The 18,237-nt window shown below is 42.8% G+C and overlaps 1 protein-coding gene across 4 annotated transcripts; it reads left to right on the top strand.

Moving 5' to 3' along the window:
• Window positions 1–1,289: 1,289 nt before the first annotated feature.
• Window positions 1,290–17,182, top strand: klf3 (Kruppel like factor 3 (basic)). Of its 4 annotated transcripts, none has more exons than XM_030431062.1 (6): window positions 1,290–1,549; window positions 10,788–10,848; window positions 11,298–11,823; window positions 11,968–12,115; window positions 13,921–14,087; window positions 15,033–17,182. In XM_030431062.1, exons 2-6 carry the CDS (start codon window positions 10,807–10,809, stop codon window positions 15,212–15,214), a joined length of 1,065 nt encoding a protein of 354 aa, XP_030286922.1. In that variant the 5' UTR covers window positions 1,290–1,549; window positions 10,788–10,806; the 3' UTR covers window positions 15,215–17,182. The 4 variants fall into 4 exon arrangements, with proteins under 4 accessions (XP_030286922.1, XP_030286927.1, XP_030286937.1 ...); XM_030431067.1 differs by having other exon boundaries at window positions 1,290–1,553; XM_030431077.1 differs by lacking the exon at window positions 1,290–1,549 and adding an exon at window positions 4,236–4,255.
• The last annotated feature ends 1,055 nt before the right edge of the window (window positions 17,183–18,237 follow it).

Below are 18,237 nucleotides of genomic sequence, written 5' to 3'. Positions count from 1 at the left end.
ACCAAATTTCCCTTCTGGGTATCAATAAAAACTTATCATATCCTTATATAACATATGAGGCCACCTTAGGAGCTGCAGTGTATTAAAGGCCCCAGTGTTATGCAACTTACAGGAATTAATTAAATCCACCAGTGTTGAGTTAGTTACTTACAAAATGGAAACATATGACAAATTACCAGTTACCTTTCATTTTAATGTACAGTATTGCTGTCTGCCTAGAGTAATACATAAGACTAAATTTTAGTTAATTTCAACAAAATGCCCAAATAACCTATATAGAAAAGTTAAATAGCCTAGATCTTTAAAAAAAAAAACAAAAAAAAAAAAAACATGGATGAGCAGGATCAAAGTCTGATATGCTATGAGAAACACTGTGGATCATTTTGGGCTGTTTCAGCTTAAAAGTCTAAGTTGAGCGGCTGCCATAAATATTTGAGTATCTCAATTTAGGTTGAATAGTAAAATCTTCTTTTAAATTCTATTTTTTTGCGAGACACAATTAAAAAGTTAACCAAACTTGAAAATACATATACAAGATATCAACTTGAATTGTTCTGTAACACCGACAATCATTACAACTGAGCCTGATATCCTTACATTTGAAGAGCCAGGGCTTCTCTCAAAAGATTAAAAGCAAGTTTCCATAAAAAATGTTTCCATTAAACTATAGGAAGTGTCTCAGGATAAATTTATCCCTGCAACAATGCATGCTGGGAAGTCTGCCAAAATGCTGATCATGTTTCTTTAGGAACGTATTTCTATGAGCTGAGTGAACTCAAGTTAACTTTAAATGTAATCAACTTGAACAACGTTGTAAATTAAGGTTAATTAAAGGTTAAAGTTAACTAGAAAAGATAAGTTGATATATAATGTAATGACTTTTAACAGCAGTGGGAACACACATGCTTAACCTATTCTTTCTCTAATGTAGCCTGTAATGACATGAGACACAAATCTCTTCTTCTGTGCCTTTTTTTATTTCTTGTACACAGAACAAGGGACGCATCTGCATATGAGCCCACTGCTGTACAGCTTTATTAAACAGCTCAAGTTGTTCCAAGTAGGCCTACCTACTTTTCTTCACCAAACTTTTGCAACACACACACACACACACACACACACAAGCACGCACGCACACACGAGCTGGACCACCCCGCCCCGGTCCCGCCCAGCGGCCCGACCCCATGGAGAACAGACAGACAGCGGATCATGTGACAGCAACAGTTTCTAAACGACAAAAACGGAGACACACACACACACACACACACACACACAGAGAGAGAGAGAGAGAGAGAGAGAGAGAGAGAGAGAGAGAGAGAGAGTTTCGTAACTTAGGGAAGTTTCGTGGAGCCATCGATCAGTGGAGCGTCTTGTTTTTTTGCGCCCGGTGTCAGTGACACAGCGCAGAGCCGAACGTCGCCCTGCGTCACTTTTTTAGCGGACTTGTCTAATTGACTTACTCACTCACACGGGAGCTTCTGCCGTCGAGCAAGGCAGCAGCGAAAACCGCCGTCTCTCCTCTACGAACGGACCGTACACATCCATCTGAGTAAGTAAGTAAGTCAGTCACTCAGTGTTCCTCTGGGCGCCGTGTTTCTCGCGGTGACCCCGGCGCGCTGCTCTTATTTCCTCTCGGATGTTGTGCGGTGAAGCCTCTAATCTCTGCCTGCTCCTTTGCTAAAAGAGGCTCCATGTGGCAGTGGACGTGTTGAGTGTCAGAGTAAACTTCATTTATAGACCCAGCAGAAGTCCATAAATTCAGAGCTGCGGGTCTTTAATGGGATCAGGCAGATTGTGTTTGATTAATTGGACTGATTAGTCAATTACTCAAAGATGTTTTCATGAGAGTTTCTTGATTTTTTTCTTGAATTTTCATTCCTGTATGTCATGTTGTAAAAATGAACCGATGACTAACGTTTAACGCTGTCTGATCACTGATGTAACCCCACAGAAAGGCAGCGAGGAGACACTGCTATTTATAGCCCTCGGGGGCTTTTATAGGACAAAGTGTTGTTTAATTGATTTAAACTAACAGAAGTGTTCAGACAGGCTGGTGAGGGAGAAACAGGGACTCGGCTGAAGTGATGCGTCTGAATCTGTGGAGCTGGTTCCTCTCTTTTTCAGTGTCAGTGACATTTAACAACCTGTGAGCGCATGGAGTGTGATTTTGATAGTCCAGATATAGAGATTAACTCAAATATTGAAATTATTGTGGTCAGATGAACTGAGATTGAGTTTTTTTTTTTGTTTAAGAAATGTCAAGAAAATAGTGAAATTTGCCATTTTTCAATTCATTTTTCATCCAAAATCTGATGTGAAACACCTATTTGCTTGATGAATCAACAGCTAGAGCTCATTGATGAGCGAAAACAGATTATCTCTCCTTCATCTCAATGATTTATTGATTTATTGATGTATTGCTTGGCTGTATATCATACTGCTGACAGGCCGTCATTAAAGGATGAATCTGATGCATGAACGACATATTTAAGCGGGTGAGGGATGGCTGTCAGAGCTGAGTGACAGGTGTGTGTGTGTGTGTGTGTGTGTGTGTGTGTGTGTGTGTGTGTGTGAGGGAAAGATTCATTCAGTCGCACCTGAACTTCTTTGTCCTCTCGTTTCACTCCATCCTCTACAACACACACATCTCTCCGTGTGTCTTTTCTGTGTATGTGTGTGTGTGTGTTTCTCCGTCTCTGTCTCTCCCTGTTTCCTGTGCTTTGTTTCAAGGCTGAGGCTTGCGTCACACATTCCACTTGGCATATGAAGCCCTTATCCTGTTTAGAGCCTGGAGTGAGAGCGAAAGAGGGAGAAAGAAGGGAGGAGAGAGGGATGTGGATGTGGGGGGTGGACGAGTGGAATGAGGGCGACCTCGCTCTCTCTCTCTCTCTCTCTCTCTCTCTCTCTGCCTCTTTGTCTTACTTCACACTCTGGCTCTGTTAAAAAAAGTTACAAAAAAGAGGAAGAAGAAGCTGACCTCCTTTTTATTTTTATTTATCTCTTATTTATTTTTCTCTCATTAGATCAGATTAGACACACACGCCCTTAATACCCCACCCACCCCTACAACTTTTTTTTTTTTTTTTTTCCTGAGCCAACATGCTGATGTTATCTGGTGGAACAAAATGCGCAGGAGTGTGTACACACACACACACACACACACACAGACACGCACACAGGCTGCTCAAAGGGCACGTCCCAGGGAACATTAGGGCTAAACATTAAACTCCTGGATGCTGAAGAGTTGGTGATTCTCCATTAGAAGTTAAGGGAATAAGGACACCGCGGTCCACAGACGGCCATAAATGTAAAAAGCTGTAACTCGTTACACAACTTCACATGCCTGCCAGCACACGCACGCACACACACGGCCTGCTCAACGCACACGCACACACACGCACACGCACACACACACAATCGTATGCAGCGTGTCTGTTGCTGCTTTTAAACCACTGGATTGAGCCACTGTGACTGCTCTCTCGCACCGCCGGCCCCCCTCCTCATGTTTGTGGTTCATTGAAGTTTTGTCATATTTTGGTCGAAACCCACTTCGTTTTCTTCCCCGTTTTCTGTCTCTGCCTTGTTCTTTCCACTTCCATTTTGACATAGTTTGGTCAGAGCGGCTGTTTTTCTTTGCCCTTTCTCTCCTTCTTTTCCCCCCTCTCTCCTCTCATTCTTCAGGGTAGGGAGGTGTGTGTGCGTGCATGTTGGGGGGGGTCAGACAGGAAACCGCAGGCCCCCTGCAGCAGCACCCCCCATTTGGCTTCACTCTCCTCCCCCCCGACCCATCACGCAGTGTGGAAATAATAACAGTCAGACTAAACTCTGAGGGCTTCCGCTTCTCTCCCTCTCTGGCAGCGCTCTCTCCTTCCCTCTGTCCTCAGTTGTCTGGAAAGCCTCAAAACGTCGCCCCCCCCCTTTGACAAGTTCGTCTCTCTATGCGTATGCATGTGTGTCTTTGTCAGCGCTTGAGCCCTAAGTCAACTCTGGTGTGTCTTTAAAATGTGTGTTTGCATGTGTGTGTGTGATGATGGATCCTGTTTCCTCTCCCCCGCTGACGGCCCCCTCTGGCTTCCCCCCGAGGTCTGCAGCCCCACAGTCTGCTGGAGAGGAGCTGAGAGGGGCTACGTGCCTGTGTGTGTGCAAAGACGAGGGGGATAGGCAGCCAAAATAAGAGGATGGAGGCCTTAAAGTGAGAGGAGTCAAAGTGGGAGCGCATGAGTCGTCATTAGGGGAGTTGGGAGAAGGAAGTGAGGTAAGGGGTCGAAAATAAGGGAGCAGGGAGGTGCAGTAGGGGGTAAACTGGTGCGAGTGGAGGGCAACGGAAGGAAAAGGAAAAGTTAAACGCTGGAATATTAGCTCGCCACCTTGATGAGTCACCTAATTATGTGAATCTGAAATTAAGAGTAATCAGGGCGCCACCCAAGGGGTTTAAAAGGGTAACAAGGTGTGAGCCTGATTACAGTATGTGCAAAGAGATGAAGTGTGAACACTGAGAGTGAAGACGGGTCAGGTGTGAAACAAGATGCGAGGCGAAAAGGTAGAAGAAGAGGTAGAGGGAGGCGAGAGAGGCAGAAGCGTTGAACTGAAGCTGTGTGTTCGTGTGTGTCTATTGCGGCGTGTTCTTGGACAAAGCTGTTGTCTGGAGGTTTCTGGTCTCTCTGGTGATCTCATCATCTCCAGCCTGTTGCCATTAGAGGGTGTGTGTGTGTGTGTGTGTGTGTGTGTGTGTGCGTGCAGCCCTGTTTCTGTGTGCGTACGTCTGAGCATGTGTGCGTGTCTGTAATAATTTAGCCCTTCTGTGATTTAGTGTGTGTATTCTGTTGAGCTAGCAGAAACTTGGTGTGCGGCTGTGAATGCGTGTGTGTGTAAGTACATGTGTCTGTGTGTGTGTGTGTGTGTGTGTGTGTGGTTGAGTCAGTAGCCAGGGACTCCAAGCCACAATATTTTCCCCTTCAGTCATGTTGTTTTATATCATTCATAGAGAGGGGAGAGAAATGGAGCGCGGGGTGGTGTGCGGTTCAGATAAATACGGTAGTAAAGACGAGAGTGATGGCTGAAGACGAGGAGGTGTAGAAGAGGAAGAGTCAAGGGGATGGAGGGGAGGCGGACAGAGAGGGGTGAAGGAAGTGTTTGCAGAGTGGGTTGGGGTTGAGTACACAGTAGCTCTTCTGACATAGAAGGACAATATTTGCAGACCACACTCGACATGCACAAACACACACCCACATGTAGAGCGAGAGCCCAGGTGTGTGTGTGTGTGTGTGTGTGTGTGTGTGTGTGTCCTTTGAGCTTTACAGCTGAGGGATCTGCAGTAAGCTGGAGGTGCTCCGATGAAGCAGAGGTGCAAAAGATGGCAGATTTCAATGTGAAAATCAATCTGTCAGCTGCAACTGACAATTATCTTCCACATATTATTTCGCAATCTATTCGAATGTCAAATAAAATGTGAGAAATGCTCATCACACTTTCCCAGAGTCCCGAAATGAAGTCTTCAGATTGCTTTTGTTTTTGTTTTTTTGTCCAACCCAACAGCCCAAAAACCCCAAAGAGTCATTTTTGCTTAAAAAATGACTGAAATGATTGTTGGTTAGATAGCAATTTTTCTTTTCGGGATTAATCGGCTAATCATTCCCACTGTGAAAACAAAACTCAATCTGATGTCCGATGATCCATGCAACCAACGACTGTTTTCTACGGATTAATCATAAAGTCTATTAAAATGTCCAAAAAAAATGCTCGTCTCACATTCTCAAAGCCAAACTAGCGTCTTTAGATTGGGCTTGTTGTGCTGTTGGTTGGACAAAAGAAGCAAAGACTCTTCATTTGACTTTTGATAAAAAGACAAAGAAAAGACACTGATGGACATTTTCACCGTTTTCTGAAATATATATATAACAACTAATCGATTAATTGAAAAGAAATAACCAAAAGCTCAGTCAGCAATGAGAATAATTTAAGTTGCAGCCCTAGTCTTAATTAAAGTTGTACTAGGCCTATAAACAAACAGAGTCCTCGATACAAGCAGTACCAGTTTGCAAGAGCTTACATGAGCTCTAGATGTCTTTTAAAGCTATATGTTTACATTGATATTTGTAAAAAATATATAGAGAGAGACAGAAACCAAAGAACATTTATATTTTCAATTATGGTCGGGTGAGAACAAAAATACCATGAGCAAGATCAAAGGACGAAATTACTAAAACTGTCAGAAGCAAAGCACCTTTAATCTGTTAATATTTTGATCTTTAGAATTTCTTAAAGTAATAATTAAAAAAAAAAGAAATTACAATTAGTTTCTAAAAACCTAAGATAGCATCTTCAAATCACGTTTTGACCGACCAGTATTTCAAAACCCAAAGATATTCAATTCACTGTCACGTAAGGCGAAGAATAGCCAAATAGAGAGGCGTAAATGAGGACATTATTTGTAATTTTTTTGCTTGAATTGCTGCTGATTAATCTCTCGTATGATCAACACTGATGCAGGACTGATCCCTGCCCGAACAAACACACTGCAGCTGCAGACTGTCTCCTCTCTCCTGAGGCCTCATGGTTTGTTGGAGGTGAACACTGAGGAAGATGCTGCGCGGCTAAGATTATATTTCTTTCCTGTGATTGTCCAAACTTTCTGTGTCTCATTGTATTTAAGTTTTTTTTATGACATGCACCCAAGGGCACCAGGGAAAGTGCTTTTCACAAGGACGGGCTTCCCCCGCTCACCATCCTGATGATGACTCTCCCCCCTGTTCTCCTCCCCGCTGTGGTAAACCTAAACCACCAGGCGTTCACCTCACCAACATTAATTATCTGCTGTTTCTGCTGCTGTGTGACCAGATCTCTGTCGCCGCCGCCCTGTGTGTGCTCAAACGAGTCAGTGTAGCCCACTGAACTAGAAGTGCCTCAGGCATGCATGCATACATTTGAGCCTCATGTGTGCAGGCAGACAGGTGAACTCAGAGAGGAATGGTATGTTCCCGTGACTTCACGTTTTCGGTCTTTCGAGGAATGTGTACACTGAGCGCTGCAGGCATCCGTCACAGTTTTGGAGAGACATGCACCCAGAGAACCTGAGTTCTGAAAGGTTATTCAGGGGGTTCTTTTCAGCGCATGAACGTACTGTGTATGCTCACGTGAGGTATGCTTGGCTCATGTGTTCACACATGTTACTGAGCCCTGCGGTGATGGGGTAATTTGCATGTACTGTGTTTCAGAGTTTAAGGGAGTCCACAAGGTGTATATGTGTGGAGGGATGTTTGCTTTTAGTTTTAGATGCTCAAATGTCAAAAGTTTTAAGCTACTTCAATATAAGGTTGTTTATATTGTTGTGCCGCAAGGCTAACTGAGCTAACTAGCTAATGGTAGCCACAGCTAGCAGCATTTAGCTGCTACTCGCTCAAATCGCACCTTTAATATCTGGTGACCTCAAGTACCCCTGTTTAGTATTTATGAGTAGGGCACATTTAACATTTCATAAATGCTTCAGAACCTGGCTGCACCTTTTTTTCAGTTTAGTAGTTTAGTCTGTAAAATGTTGATAATTCTTTCCCAAAGGCCAGTACGACGTCCTCAAATGTTTTGTTTCGTCCAAAAAACCCAAAGACATTCAGTTTTCTGTCACAGAGAGGGAAAGAAACCAGCAAATATTCACAATCAAGACGCTGGATTTAGTGAATCTATGCCTTCTCCTCTCTTAAAACATATCACAAACCAGTTAAGCAATTAGCGAAAGATATAGAAAGTAAATGAATCGTTGACAACAAATCGATTAATTGTTGCAGTTCTAGTTTGTAACACAGTAAACAGTGGTTACGTTTTTATTAATGAGCATTTGTAACCAATTTTAACTTCCAATATGAAGTTCTTAAGATTTTGTTTTCAGAATATTACTCCTGTGTTTTACTATATTGTCATCCATTATATGTTTATAAACCAGCATCCAGTTACTGTCGCCCACAGCTCATCTATTTTGTAGGAAAGTTAATTTTTAAGTCTCTTTCCCAACTCAGATACTGACACTCTGGGATTGTAGGTCAGGTCAGCAGCTACATTACAATGTGTTTTAAACCAGTTAGGGAATATATACAAAATGTACCATGTATACTTCTTAGTAATGCTGAATAGAAGGCGTGTTGGCTAATATGTTTGGATAAAAAAAAAAAACACTTGATATTCCTTTATTCATATTCTTACAATGCGTACACTTAACAATTGAAAGTGTTCAACAACGGATAGTAATTTAGTTTCTGTCAGCTGTACATGTTGGACTGGAGACTCAAGTTCTCTCTGCCTGTTCTCTGGTGCTTTCCATCAGTGACACTGTGTCTTTCATTTGTTTGCCATTGTGATTGATTATGAGTCAGCGATGTGTCTCTTGCTGAAGTCCTCCCCTTTCATTCCAAGTAATTGTTGCATTGCTGTTTCAATAGCTGAGGGGAAATATTTAAATGGATAGTGGGGACTTCCACATTGGGGTTTGATTTTTTTCAAACCGGAGCAGCCTTCGTTCATTTTGAATTTCATGTTTCTGTCGGGGAAAATACCTGTACGCCGCGCTGTCACTGTACGCTGACAAGCTGAGAAGTTTCATCTTTTGTCCTCTTTCTGATTCTGTTTGTGCTTCATACCTGCTTTTATTATCGCCTCTGTGTGTATAATTCACAGCCAAAATAGAACATCAGCTTGACCTCTAGTTGAACTACTATACAATACAAACCCGGATTAGAAAACACACCCTTAAAGACATATGTACACACACACACACACACAGTCCTCCACCTGACCGCAATCTCTTTGTTTCTTTGGAGCCGGGCAAAGGGCGAGGCTTCAGTCGTCATGTTCACACCCTTCCTGACCCAGCGAGCAAGCATCCTGCTCTCCTATTGGTCAGCTCCCCATCTGGAGTCTGTATGTGTGTGTGTGTGTGTGTGTGTGTGTGTGTGTGTGTGTGTGTGTGTGTGTGTGTGTGTGTGTGTGTATGTGTGTGTGTGTGAGAGAGTGTGTGCCTTTGTGTGCGTGCGCGCGCGCGCGCGCGTGTGTGTGTGTGTGTGTGTGTGTGCGTGTGTGTGTGTGTGTACTAGGGTGTGACGACCTGTGTTCTTGCCCATTTGTTAATAATTAAAGGCTGACTTGTCTCCAGACTGTGGACTTTAATCAGGTCACACACACACAGACTCCCTCAGGGTACATTCTTTGACAGTTCATGTTGCCTTAATGCTCTGGTGAACATACACACACATACACACACTCTCACACACACTCATAAACACATTCATTTAGGCACAAACACAGAGTCATCGCAGCTGCACCTGGCCATTCAAAGCCAAGGTAACTGGAAACACCTTTGAAACCTCACACGCTTTTCATCTAAACACTCAACAGGCCTCAGTGGTGTGTGTGTGTGTCTGTGTGTGTGTCTGCGTGTGTGTGTATGTGTGTATGTATGTGTGTTTGTGTCTGCCTGTTCAGAAATGTGTGCAATACTATCTCTGTCTAGTATCCTACACTGGGTAGTTTTGAGCAACATCACACCTGTAACTGTGTCGAAATCTCGTAAAACGAGGTAAAAGTCGCCTGTGGCATTGTCTGAGCAGGCCGCTGATTTTTATTTGAACTGTTTTGACAAACAGTCAGACGGACAAGATGATTGACAGTGTCAGCGGACGTGACAAAATGAGAGAGGAGAAGTTGTGTAAAAATCTGACAGAAAACGCGTCACGGCGCAGTAAAACACACACAAACACTTCAGACACTTTTCAGCCACCTATACTTAACTACAGAGCCTCGTCTCGCCTTTGCCTCTGTGATTTACTTTTCATCGCTTCTCAAACGTGTGTGTGTGCGTGTGAGTGTAGAAGCATTATTTATTGCAATTTAACAGTAAAAGAACAGGGATATGGACAGTGGTGGTATGTCGGGGTTCCACTTGTTGCACTGGTGCGCCCAACTTTTACATTTAGGTGCACCAGAAGGTAATTATGGTGCACCCAATGCTATATGTTAATTTGATTTCTTAACACATTGTGTAGATGATTGTATACAAGAAAAAGAGAGTGTTAATGAGCTGTTAACACCAAAGAGACATTTCCTCTCTAAACTTCTCACAAGTCTTCATTTAAACTCACCAATATTTCACAAAAAAGTGGCAAAAGTCAGAAGAAAATAGTCCAAATTTAAAAACGAGAACTTTGTGCCTTCTTTCCTCCGACCCCATCAAACTTCTCACAACCCCTCAGATTTGTTTTGTGTCATAAGGGCTGGAAAAAACAACTTTTTAAGTACATTTAACTGATAATACTTATGTACTTTTATTTAAGTATGGTTTTAAATGGCAGATTTTAACTTAACATGAAATATTTTTTAATGTTTGCTTTTTCACTTAAACGTACTACAGCTTTTAACTGATTATGAAACCGTCTCAGTTTAATACTGATGCCTCTAGCAAACTAGTTCATTAGCGGGCAAGTCATAAAATTAAACATAATGTTTTATGGCAAAGTGCTGAGGATGAATCAAGGGGTCTAACAGCCTGAGGAAAGAAGCTGTAGTCTGGAGGTTCAGTACGGCAGTAAAACAAACTTTACTTTGTTTCACCATCGTTAACTCCTGTCAAAATGAGCTGCCAAGTAAACAACCTATCAAAGTTTCTTGTAGTGGCTTCAACTGGTACTGAGTACTTCTTCATCCACCGGTTTCATTTTATCCAAGCTAAACATAAAAATCAATGAAATTACTTTTAAATGTGTTGTTGTTTACTTATGGCTGGGTATGTGTGCTTTATTTTGTAGGAGCCTGGCCTGTGCAGCCATGCTGATGTATGATTATCCTCTGAAGACAGACATGGAGACGGTAAGACACATGTGTGTTTGTCTAAATGTAGCTTTGGGTGCTTGTGTGTGTTTGTGTGCGGCGATCATGCCTGAACATGTACAGTAACTCTGACCTACACACACCTACACACATGCCTGTTACGTGTCTAGACAGACTGGTTCCCACATTCCTGCTCTTCCTGGACAAACAGGCTGCTGTACAGTGGACATTTGAATACAATGGGTAAAAACACTGCCAGGCAGCAGGCTAATGAACACACACACGCACACACACACACACACACACACACATAGACACAACATTTATCCGCTTCCAAACAGAGCTGGGTTTAACATTTTTTGGCTGGCTGTAGTTGTTTGTGCGGCAGAAACGTGTTTTCCCTGTGATTCAATGCAGAGCGGAAAGTTTTAACTCTCTGCTCTTTTGTCCCCCTTCCCTGCCTCCTTCTCCTGCATCCTCTCCCGCAGTCATTCTACTCCTCGTTGGTGAAAACCTCTGAGCCGTACGGAGTGATCTTCTCCCATCCCACCCACCTCTACCACCCGGCACACATGCACGCCTTCACCCAGTCTCACACCCCCAGCAACCCCACACACACCCAGCTGGAACCAGTGGACCTGTCAGTCAGCAAGCGTTCCTCCTCCACCTCTTCCTCCTCCTCCCCACCCTGCTCCTCCGCCTCCTCCCCGGCCTCCTCACGCAGCTCCCCGTCTTCCCCCTACAACCCGGCGAGCCACGCCTCCCCCCGCTGCTCCCCTCCACACTCCCATCCGCGCTCCTCGCCCTCCCATGCTCTCCCGCCACCCATTCCCTCACTTCCTTACCCAACCCCGGGCTCCGGGGTCATCCAGGGGTCAGGGGTCTTGGTTTCTCCGGTCATGGTGCCTCTGTCTGTCCTCTACCAGTCGCCGTTCCACCTGCATCAGCCGATCATGGTGAGCCCGCCTGTCACCGGTGAGGACGACCACCATCGAAGCAGGGACCACAAGCCAGGTGAAGCCACGTTTATCACAGCAGCATGCTTACAAGCTAACATGCTAATGCAAAACTATCTTAGTTTCATGTATAAGGTAGAAACAATATATTCCTGTCAATACTGAAAAGCTCACATTTGCTGATTATTTCATATCTACTCAGTTCACTCTACGAAGCCGCTGGAGCTGCGAGTCGACGTCCACGACCTGCACAAGCCAATCAAAACAGAGCCCCGCCCTGAGCTCATTCATGACGACTACAGCAGCCAGGAGATGAAGTCATCAGTCATCAGGATACCACACGAATACGGGTGAGTGACACACCGTCACACTCACACAGATTATGAAAGAAACCTTTCATAAGTTTCACATTCTGCTGCAGAGCTTCCCCTTTGACTTTATATGGAAGTGAGTGGTGGTCAGTGGGCTTGTTCTCGACAGGATCCATATCTGTTCCTGTTGAGATTTTTCTTTTTTATTTAAGGTGGAGTCCCTAGACTAGGGCTGGGTATCGATTGAAGTTTATTGTTAGCTGAACTGATTTGATGTTCTGGTTTAAAAAAACAATCCCTTTTTCTTACCTTGTTTGGAGCAATTTTTGAAATGAAAGAAACGTGTGATGTTTATCCAGGAGGCATGTTGTTTTAAAGTAATCTCAGAAGTTACATAATGTTGATTTAACTGTCTCTAAACAAACCCTCCTTAAAGGAGAGCGGTCTCATTCAGTGAAATCAGAAAAGGAGAAAGAGCTCTGTTCAAAATGTCTTTGGGAAAACATACAAAGATGGCAGTTTAACGACAGCCTCTTCATCATCGTGTTGATGATGCATTGGGCACGATGGAGAGCGGAAGTTAACCGGGAGCAGCTAAAAGCCAGTTTAGAGATGAGTTTCTAATAGACAGAGATAACACAGGACCAGTAACACCTGTCATGAGCAAACGGCCTGAACTGTGTGGGTGTGTCGGATTCCTTCATTCCACTGTGGCGTCTTTTATTCTGTCACTTCCTGCCGCGGCCGTCGGCTCCTTCCCGCGTCTTCTTATCACCTTCCAATCGGCCACACAGGTTCATATCGGCCGCCCTAAGCTTTTCGCCCCCCTCGGCTTCTCTTCCTCCTTCCTTCCCATCTTGACTTACTTTCCTTGATCAGCACTTCCTGTAATGTTAGCGCTCATTGTCCAGCGACTCCCACTCATTCATGCCCTCCTCCTCTGCCCCTGTTTCCTGTCTCCTCCTCCTCCTCCTCCTCCTCCTCACCTCCCCTTATCATCTGTTTCGTAAGAGCGGCTCTTCTCTCGGTTATACATGCAGTCGTTGCAGGCATCACAAGGCATCGTTACTGAAATCATTAGAGCCTTAAGGGCAAATAAAGGGTGTGTCCGCATCTGTCGCCACCTCTCCGCTCAGCTCACACATGAACAATGTAAATATACAGCATGTATACGGTAAACAGGTCACGTTTGCTCAGTGTGTACGATAATGATGGGGTGTGTGAAGTGAAGTGGCGTGTGTGTGTGTGTGTGTGTGTGTTTGTATCGCAGGGGATTTTCTGCACATTCCTTTATGCCGAGCTGATCTGTGAGGGATTCTTATTTCAACACTCGACACCTGCTCTCAACTGCTACTCACACACACACACACACACACACCCTTTAATGATAGTGCGGAAAGACAACTCCTTTTTGTTTTCATCTTTGGCTGCAAAATGCTTGAAAACGTGGTTTTTCTCAACAGTTTTAATGCTAAACGTTTGCACAGAAAAGCTCTAATACACACACACGCACACCCTGCAAAGTTGCATCTCACACGTCACAGTTTGGGGTTTATTTTGAGCCGCACTTAGAAGATTTGCTTCAGATTAAACGTAAAAGCCAAACACGAGAGAGGTGACATGCTAAGGCGTGGTTGACTGGAAAAGGTGGGATATGTTATTTCTTTAACTTCCTGACTGGTAGAAGTTGTTATTGCAACCGAATTAATCTCGAATGAAGATTGCAACATCATGAAGGAAGGGGGTGGTTGTTACTCGACACCGGCGCCCTCTCCTGGTCAAACCGATGAACTCTAAACACAGGAATCTCTTCTTCTGTGTATGTGTCTCTCTCTCTCTCTCAGGGGGAACAACCCATCGGTAATAGTTCATTCGGGCACGCAGCATCCTCTCCCTGCTGAATCTCCGGACACACTGAAAAAGAGGCGAATTCACCGCTGTGACTTCTCCGGCTGCAACAAAGTGTACACCAAGAGCTCCCACCTCAAAGCACACCGCAGGACACACACCGGTAAGAGTCTTCATGCACACACACAAGCCTGCAGCACATGGTCACTCTTGAGATCGCAAGTTATTTATATCGTTATCACGGAATAACACATGTTGTTTTCCCCGAGATAATGAGGTCATTTTCCCCCAGAAAACAATCTTTGTTTATGTCTTTATGTCACAAGATAATAAATGTTGTTTCCCTGAGGTTGCAAGATCATTTCTCATGAGGTTCATAAGTGACCGCTACATGCACTCTGCTCTGTGGGGTGGGTTTGGGAGTTTTGAAAGACAAACCATATGAACCTTTTATGAGCTTAAATCCGTTGCTACATGCTGGCATCCCAGATAGCAAAAGTGTACCTGGCACGTTCATCTGGCCGACATACCGCATGGAATGATGGCACTCTGAGCCACAAGCAGGGCCACAAGTCAGCCAAAAACAGACCTTGTAAACCAAGTCCGTTCTGGTTCATTCGGTTGGCTCACAGCTGACATGTGGCCATGTTAAGGCCTGCTTGCGGCTCAGATTTGGCAAACAAGTCCTAACTGCCCAAGTGGTATTGTTCCACGCATTATGTGGGCCGGATGAACACGTCTGGTGTGGGCCAGATCTGGGACAGGACAGTTTTGCTATCTTGGATGGCCCTGCTGGTCTAATGAACATTGAGCTATAGGGAGTGAGAGGGAACAACCTTTTGTTTTCTTGTGATAACAGATATAATTTATCTTGTTTTCTTGGGATAACAAAGCTCCTTATCTCAGCTCACTAGAAAGATCTTATCTGAGGAAAACATTTGTTATTCTGTGATGATGACAAATAATTCATGATCTCAATCATACAATTTAACTAGTTATTTCAGAGAAAACGGAAGAAATCATATCTTCAACCCATGATCGTTTAGGGCTTCTGTACTTTCCCAGAACTTCCCCTTTTACATGCCTCGTTCTTTCTCTCTATGGGCAGGTGAGAAACCCTACAAGTGCATGTGGGAAGGCTGCACGTGGAAGTTCGCCCGTTCAGACGAGCTGACGAGACACTTCCGCAAGCACACAGGAGTCAAACCGTTCCAGTGCCCCGACTGTGAACGCAGCTTCTCTCGTTCTGACCACCTGGCTTTGCACAAGAAGCGCCACCTCCTGGTGTGAAAGCCTCCACCAGGCAGCTTGAAAAAGAAACTTGGTGCTGGGTTCAACATTGGACTGTACCACTTTGACTTGAGGGTGGGGAGTTTTAAAGAGCTGGCCTTACACTTCGAACTCCAACAGGGAGTGGGAGGAATGTTCCTCAGGGTGCAAGTTTAGACCCTTTCACCTCATTAGCCTGAGTATGAGCTGGTGTCAGCCCGCCTATCACACCATCCGTCAGATCGTTTTGACATCACAATAGAAAAATAGTTGTTGTGCCAGATCAGCTGTGGAAGGTCCAGACACTTTTGCTGCAGCATCTCAGCTGGCCTGAGAGCGGTGCCCTCTTGTGGCTGCAGAACGAACCTGCACACGGCATGCTCAAGCTTCTCTATTTTTTTGCAACATCAGCTTTCATTTCCCTGCATGCATTCAAGTACAGACTATGGACTTAAACAGACACGCGTTTATCTGCTAGCTAGGCCGACATAATGTGAAAAATTTCCAGAATGTATCATAACTCACGCCTACTGTGCATAATGATCATCATCATCATCATCATCATCATCATCATCATCATCATCATGTCATAGATCAGCTGTCTTTTGTCAGCGCAGCTACCTATGACGTAACGCTAACGCTAACTCCTTCATGGATCGCCACATGGACCGCCACATTAAAACACCACACACCTCATCTGCCTCTAAAAGCTTACATCATGAAGTGACTTCAAAACAAAAAACAACAGGTAGCTAATGCTCACGTTTCTCTTGTACATACATGCACACACAGCAGAAAACATGCACTTGATAAAAGCAGCTCAGCCTCAGTCTGGTGTGCTTTTGGTATTTGGGTTGAATAAAAATAAAAGAGGGGACTGTGGGTCTTTCATTGTCAGAGTGAAGTGTTTTTTTCTTTTGTTTTTTTTTAATTTTCATTCAGAAATGTGAACGTTGCTGCACAGGGGCATTATTGTGTTAGTAAGGAAAAGACACCACTTGGTTGATTTAAGGGTAGAAGCAATGAAATGTCTTATATCGAGTTTCGTATCTGTATGAACAGTTGTTTTGGTTTGTGATGTGACGCCGTGGTTGCCTTTTATTGTTTGACACTTTTATATGGGAAAAATGCAAAGTGCAAAGCAGGGAAATCTGCTCTTTAATTTTTGTTTTTGTATCAGAAGCAGATAAGTTTCATTCCAGTCCTCCATACAGGAGACCTAATTTGAAAGAAAAAATACATCATCATAATTCATCGACCATTTTCTTTTTCTTTTAGCACAAGTTTCTGTTTTTACAGTTTCCGGAGAACAAAAAAAGAAAAGTTTGTTTATCGCGTCTTTGTACATGTCTCCAATGTGCACTTTATATATATATGAATATATATAAAACTTTCCCAAAGCCACACATTTTTTAATCACAACAGTTTTGTCTATTCATATATCTGCTGGTCAGTTTGATCCGAAGCATTTAACAGGTGTCTTGGTTTGTCTTTTAATGCCAGATAAAGGTGTGACTCTATACACACACACACACACACACACACACACACACACACACACACACACACACGTGTGCACACACACACACACACTCACACACACACACACACACACACACACACCGAATGTAGTGACTCAACCGATCTGCATTTGCTCTTGGATTTTCCTTTGCTTGTACATGTTTTTGTATCTCTGCAAATATAAGTTGTAATATATATATGTATATGTATATTTTATAATTGATTATTAGACTGAAAGGGCAATTAAAGGTTTTTTATTAAGCATGATTTTGATACTCTCATAATAATGGATATTATACATTTCCATAATGTTGCTATCTATCTCTTTTCAATCTTAATGTTGGCAATTCAAAGGGAACATGTTAAACTGTGAACATATAAGTGTACAGGTCTATCTGCAATTTTGCATTATATTTTAAAACAGAATATTCATACCACTTAATAAACTTATTGATAATATTTGCAAAATGGAGTGCTGTGTCTTAAATTTGGATGTGTGTCATTAAAGTGGTTTATAATGGAAAAATGTTGAACATTTGCTGGTATTACCTTCTCAAATGTGACAGTTTATGACTATAAGAAGAGCTGCACAAATTATCGAAATATCATCGATTGCAATATGGCCAAGTGCAATATCCAAATCACAAGAACCTGAAAAATTGTTTTGATAAAGGTCAAATGTGTGACAACAAACCAGTGTTATAAGAAGATGCTGTAGTGCTGCAGAGATGCCCTGGTCTCCAAATCTTGTTTTCCAGAACATGTTTGTTTGGTACAGACTCCAACAAATGTCACATCGTCATGTTTTTAGTAGTTTTTTGGGTTTTTTTCAGTAAAAATTAAAATTGTGATACAAAAATTACAAATTCCACTATTGATCAATCATATCATAATTGCAATATATTGTAACTGTAATATGATTTTTACCATATAATGCGGTTCCATAAATAAGTAAAACATCTTCGGGTTTCATATTAAAGGTTTGACTGCAGCTTCAGTTTCAGTTTATCTAAATCAGCCTTTATATTTCTCTTGGCCCTGAACATATTATGATATTATAATCACTAATAAAAGGTTTTAGTATGATATAACGTAATGTAATATAATATAATATAATATAATATAATATAATATAATATAATATATGATATGATATGATATGATATGATATGATATGATATAATGAACTAAAGCTTCTGTTTGTAAGATGGTAAAACTGACGCTTTGGGTTTCCCAACTCGCTTTAGGATTGTAGGTCGGGTCGGCCACCACCTGAAAGCGTCAGTATCTGGCGAGTTGGGAAACCCAAAGCGTCAGTTTTACCTTCTTACAAACAGGAGCTTTAATTAAGCTGATGAAAAAATATTACAAGTTGTAGTCTTTTTGAAATTTATGATATGATGTGATTTTTATTAATTAATTTTTTATCTTTTTTTATTTTATGACACTTTAACAAACGTTTGACTTAACATTAATATACTACTCAAAAAACAGTGAGATATATCAGTAAGAAAAACTTGCTG

Source organism: Sparus aurata, chromosome 1 (assembly GCF_900880675.1).
Source record: "Sparus aurata chromosome 1, fSpaAur1.1, whole genome shotgun sequence".
Lineage (NCBI taxonomy): Eukaryota > Metazoa > Chordata > Actinopteri > Spariformes > Sparidae > Sparus > Sparus aurata.
The sequence above is the reverse complement of the archived record's forward strand: the minus strand, read 5'-3'. Positions and strand labels throughout refer to the sequence as shown.

Bases quoted from the DNA above. Each gene is read 5' to 3' on its own strand.
- klf3 (XM_030431059.1), top strand. From the start codon at position 10,768: ATGTGTGCTTTATTTTGTAGGAGCCTGGCCTGTGCAGCCATGCTGATG. The intron at 10,849-11,297 runs GTAAGACACATG...CCTCTCCCGCAG, and splicing joins TGAAGACAGACATGGAGACG to TCATTCTACTCCTCGTTGGT. The intron at 11,824-11,967 runs GTGAAGCCACGT...ATATCTACTCAG, and splicing joins AAGCAGGGACCACAAGCCAG to TTCACTCTACGAAGCCGCTG.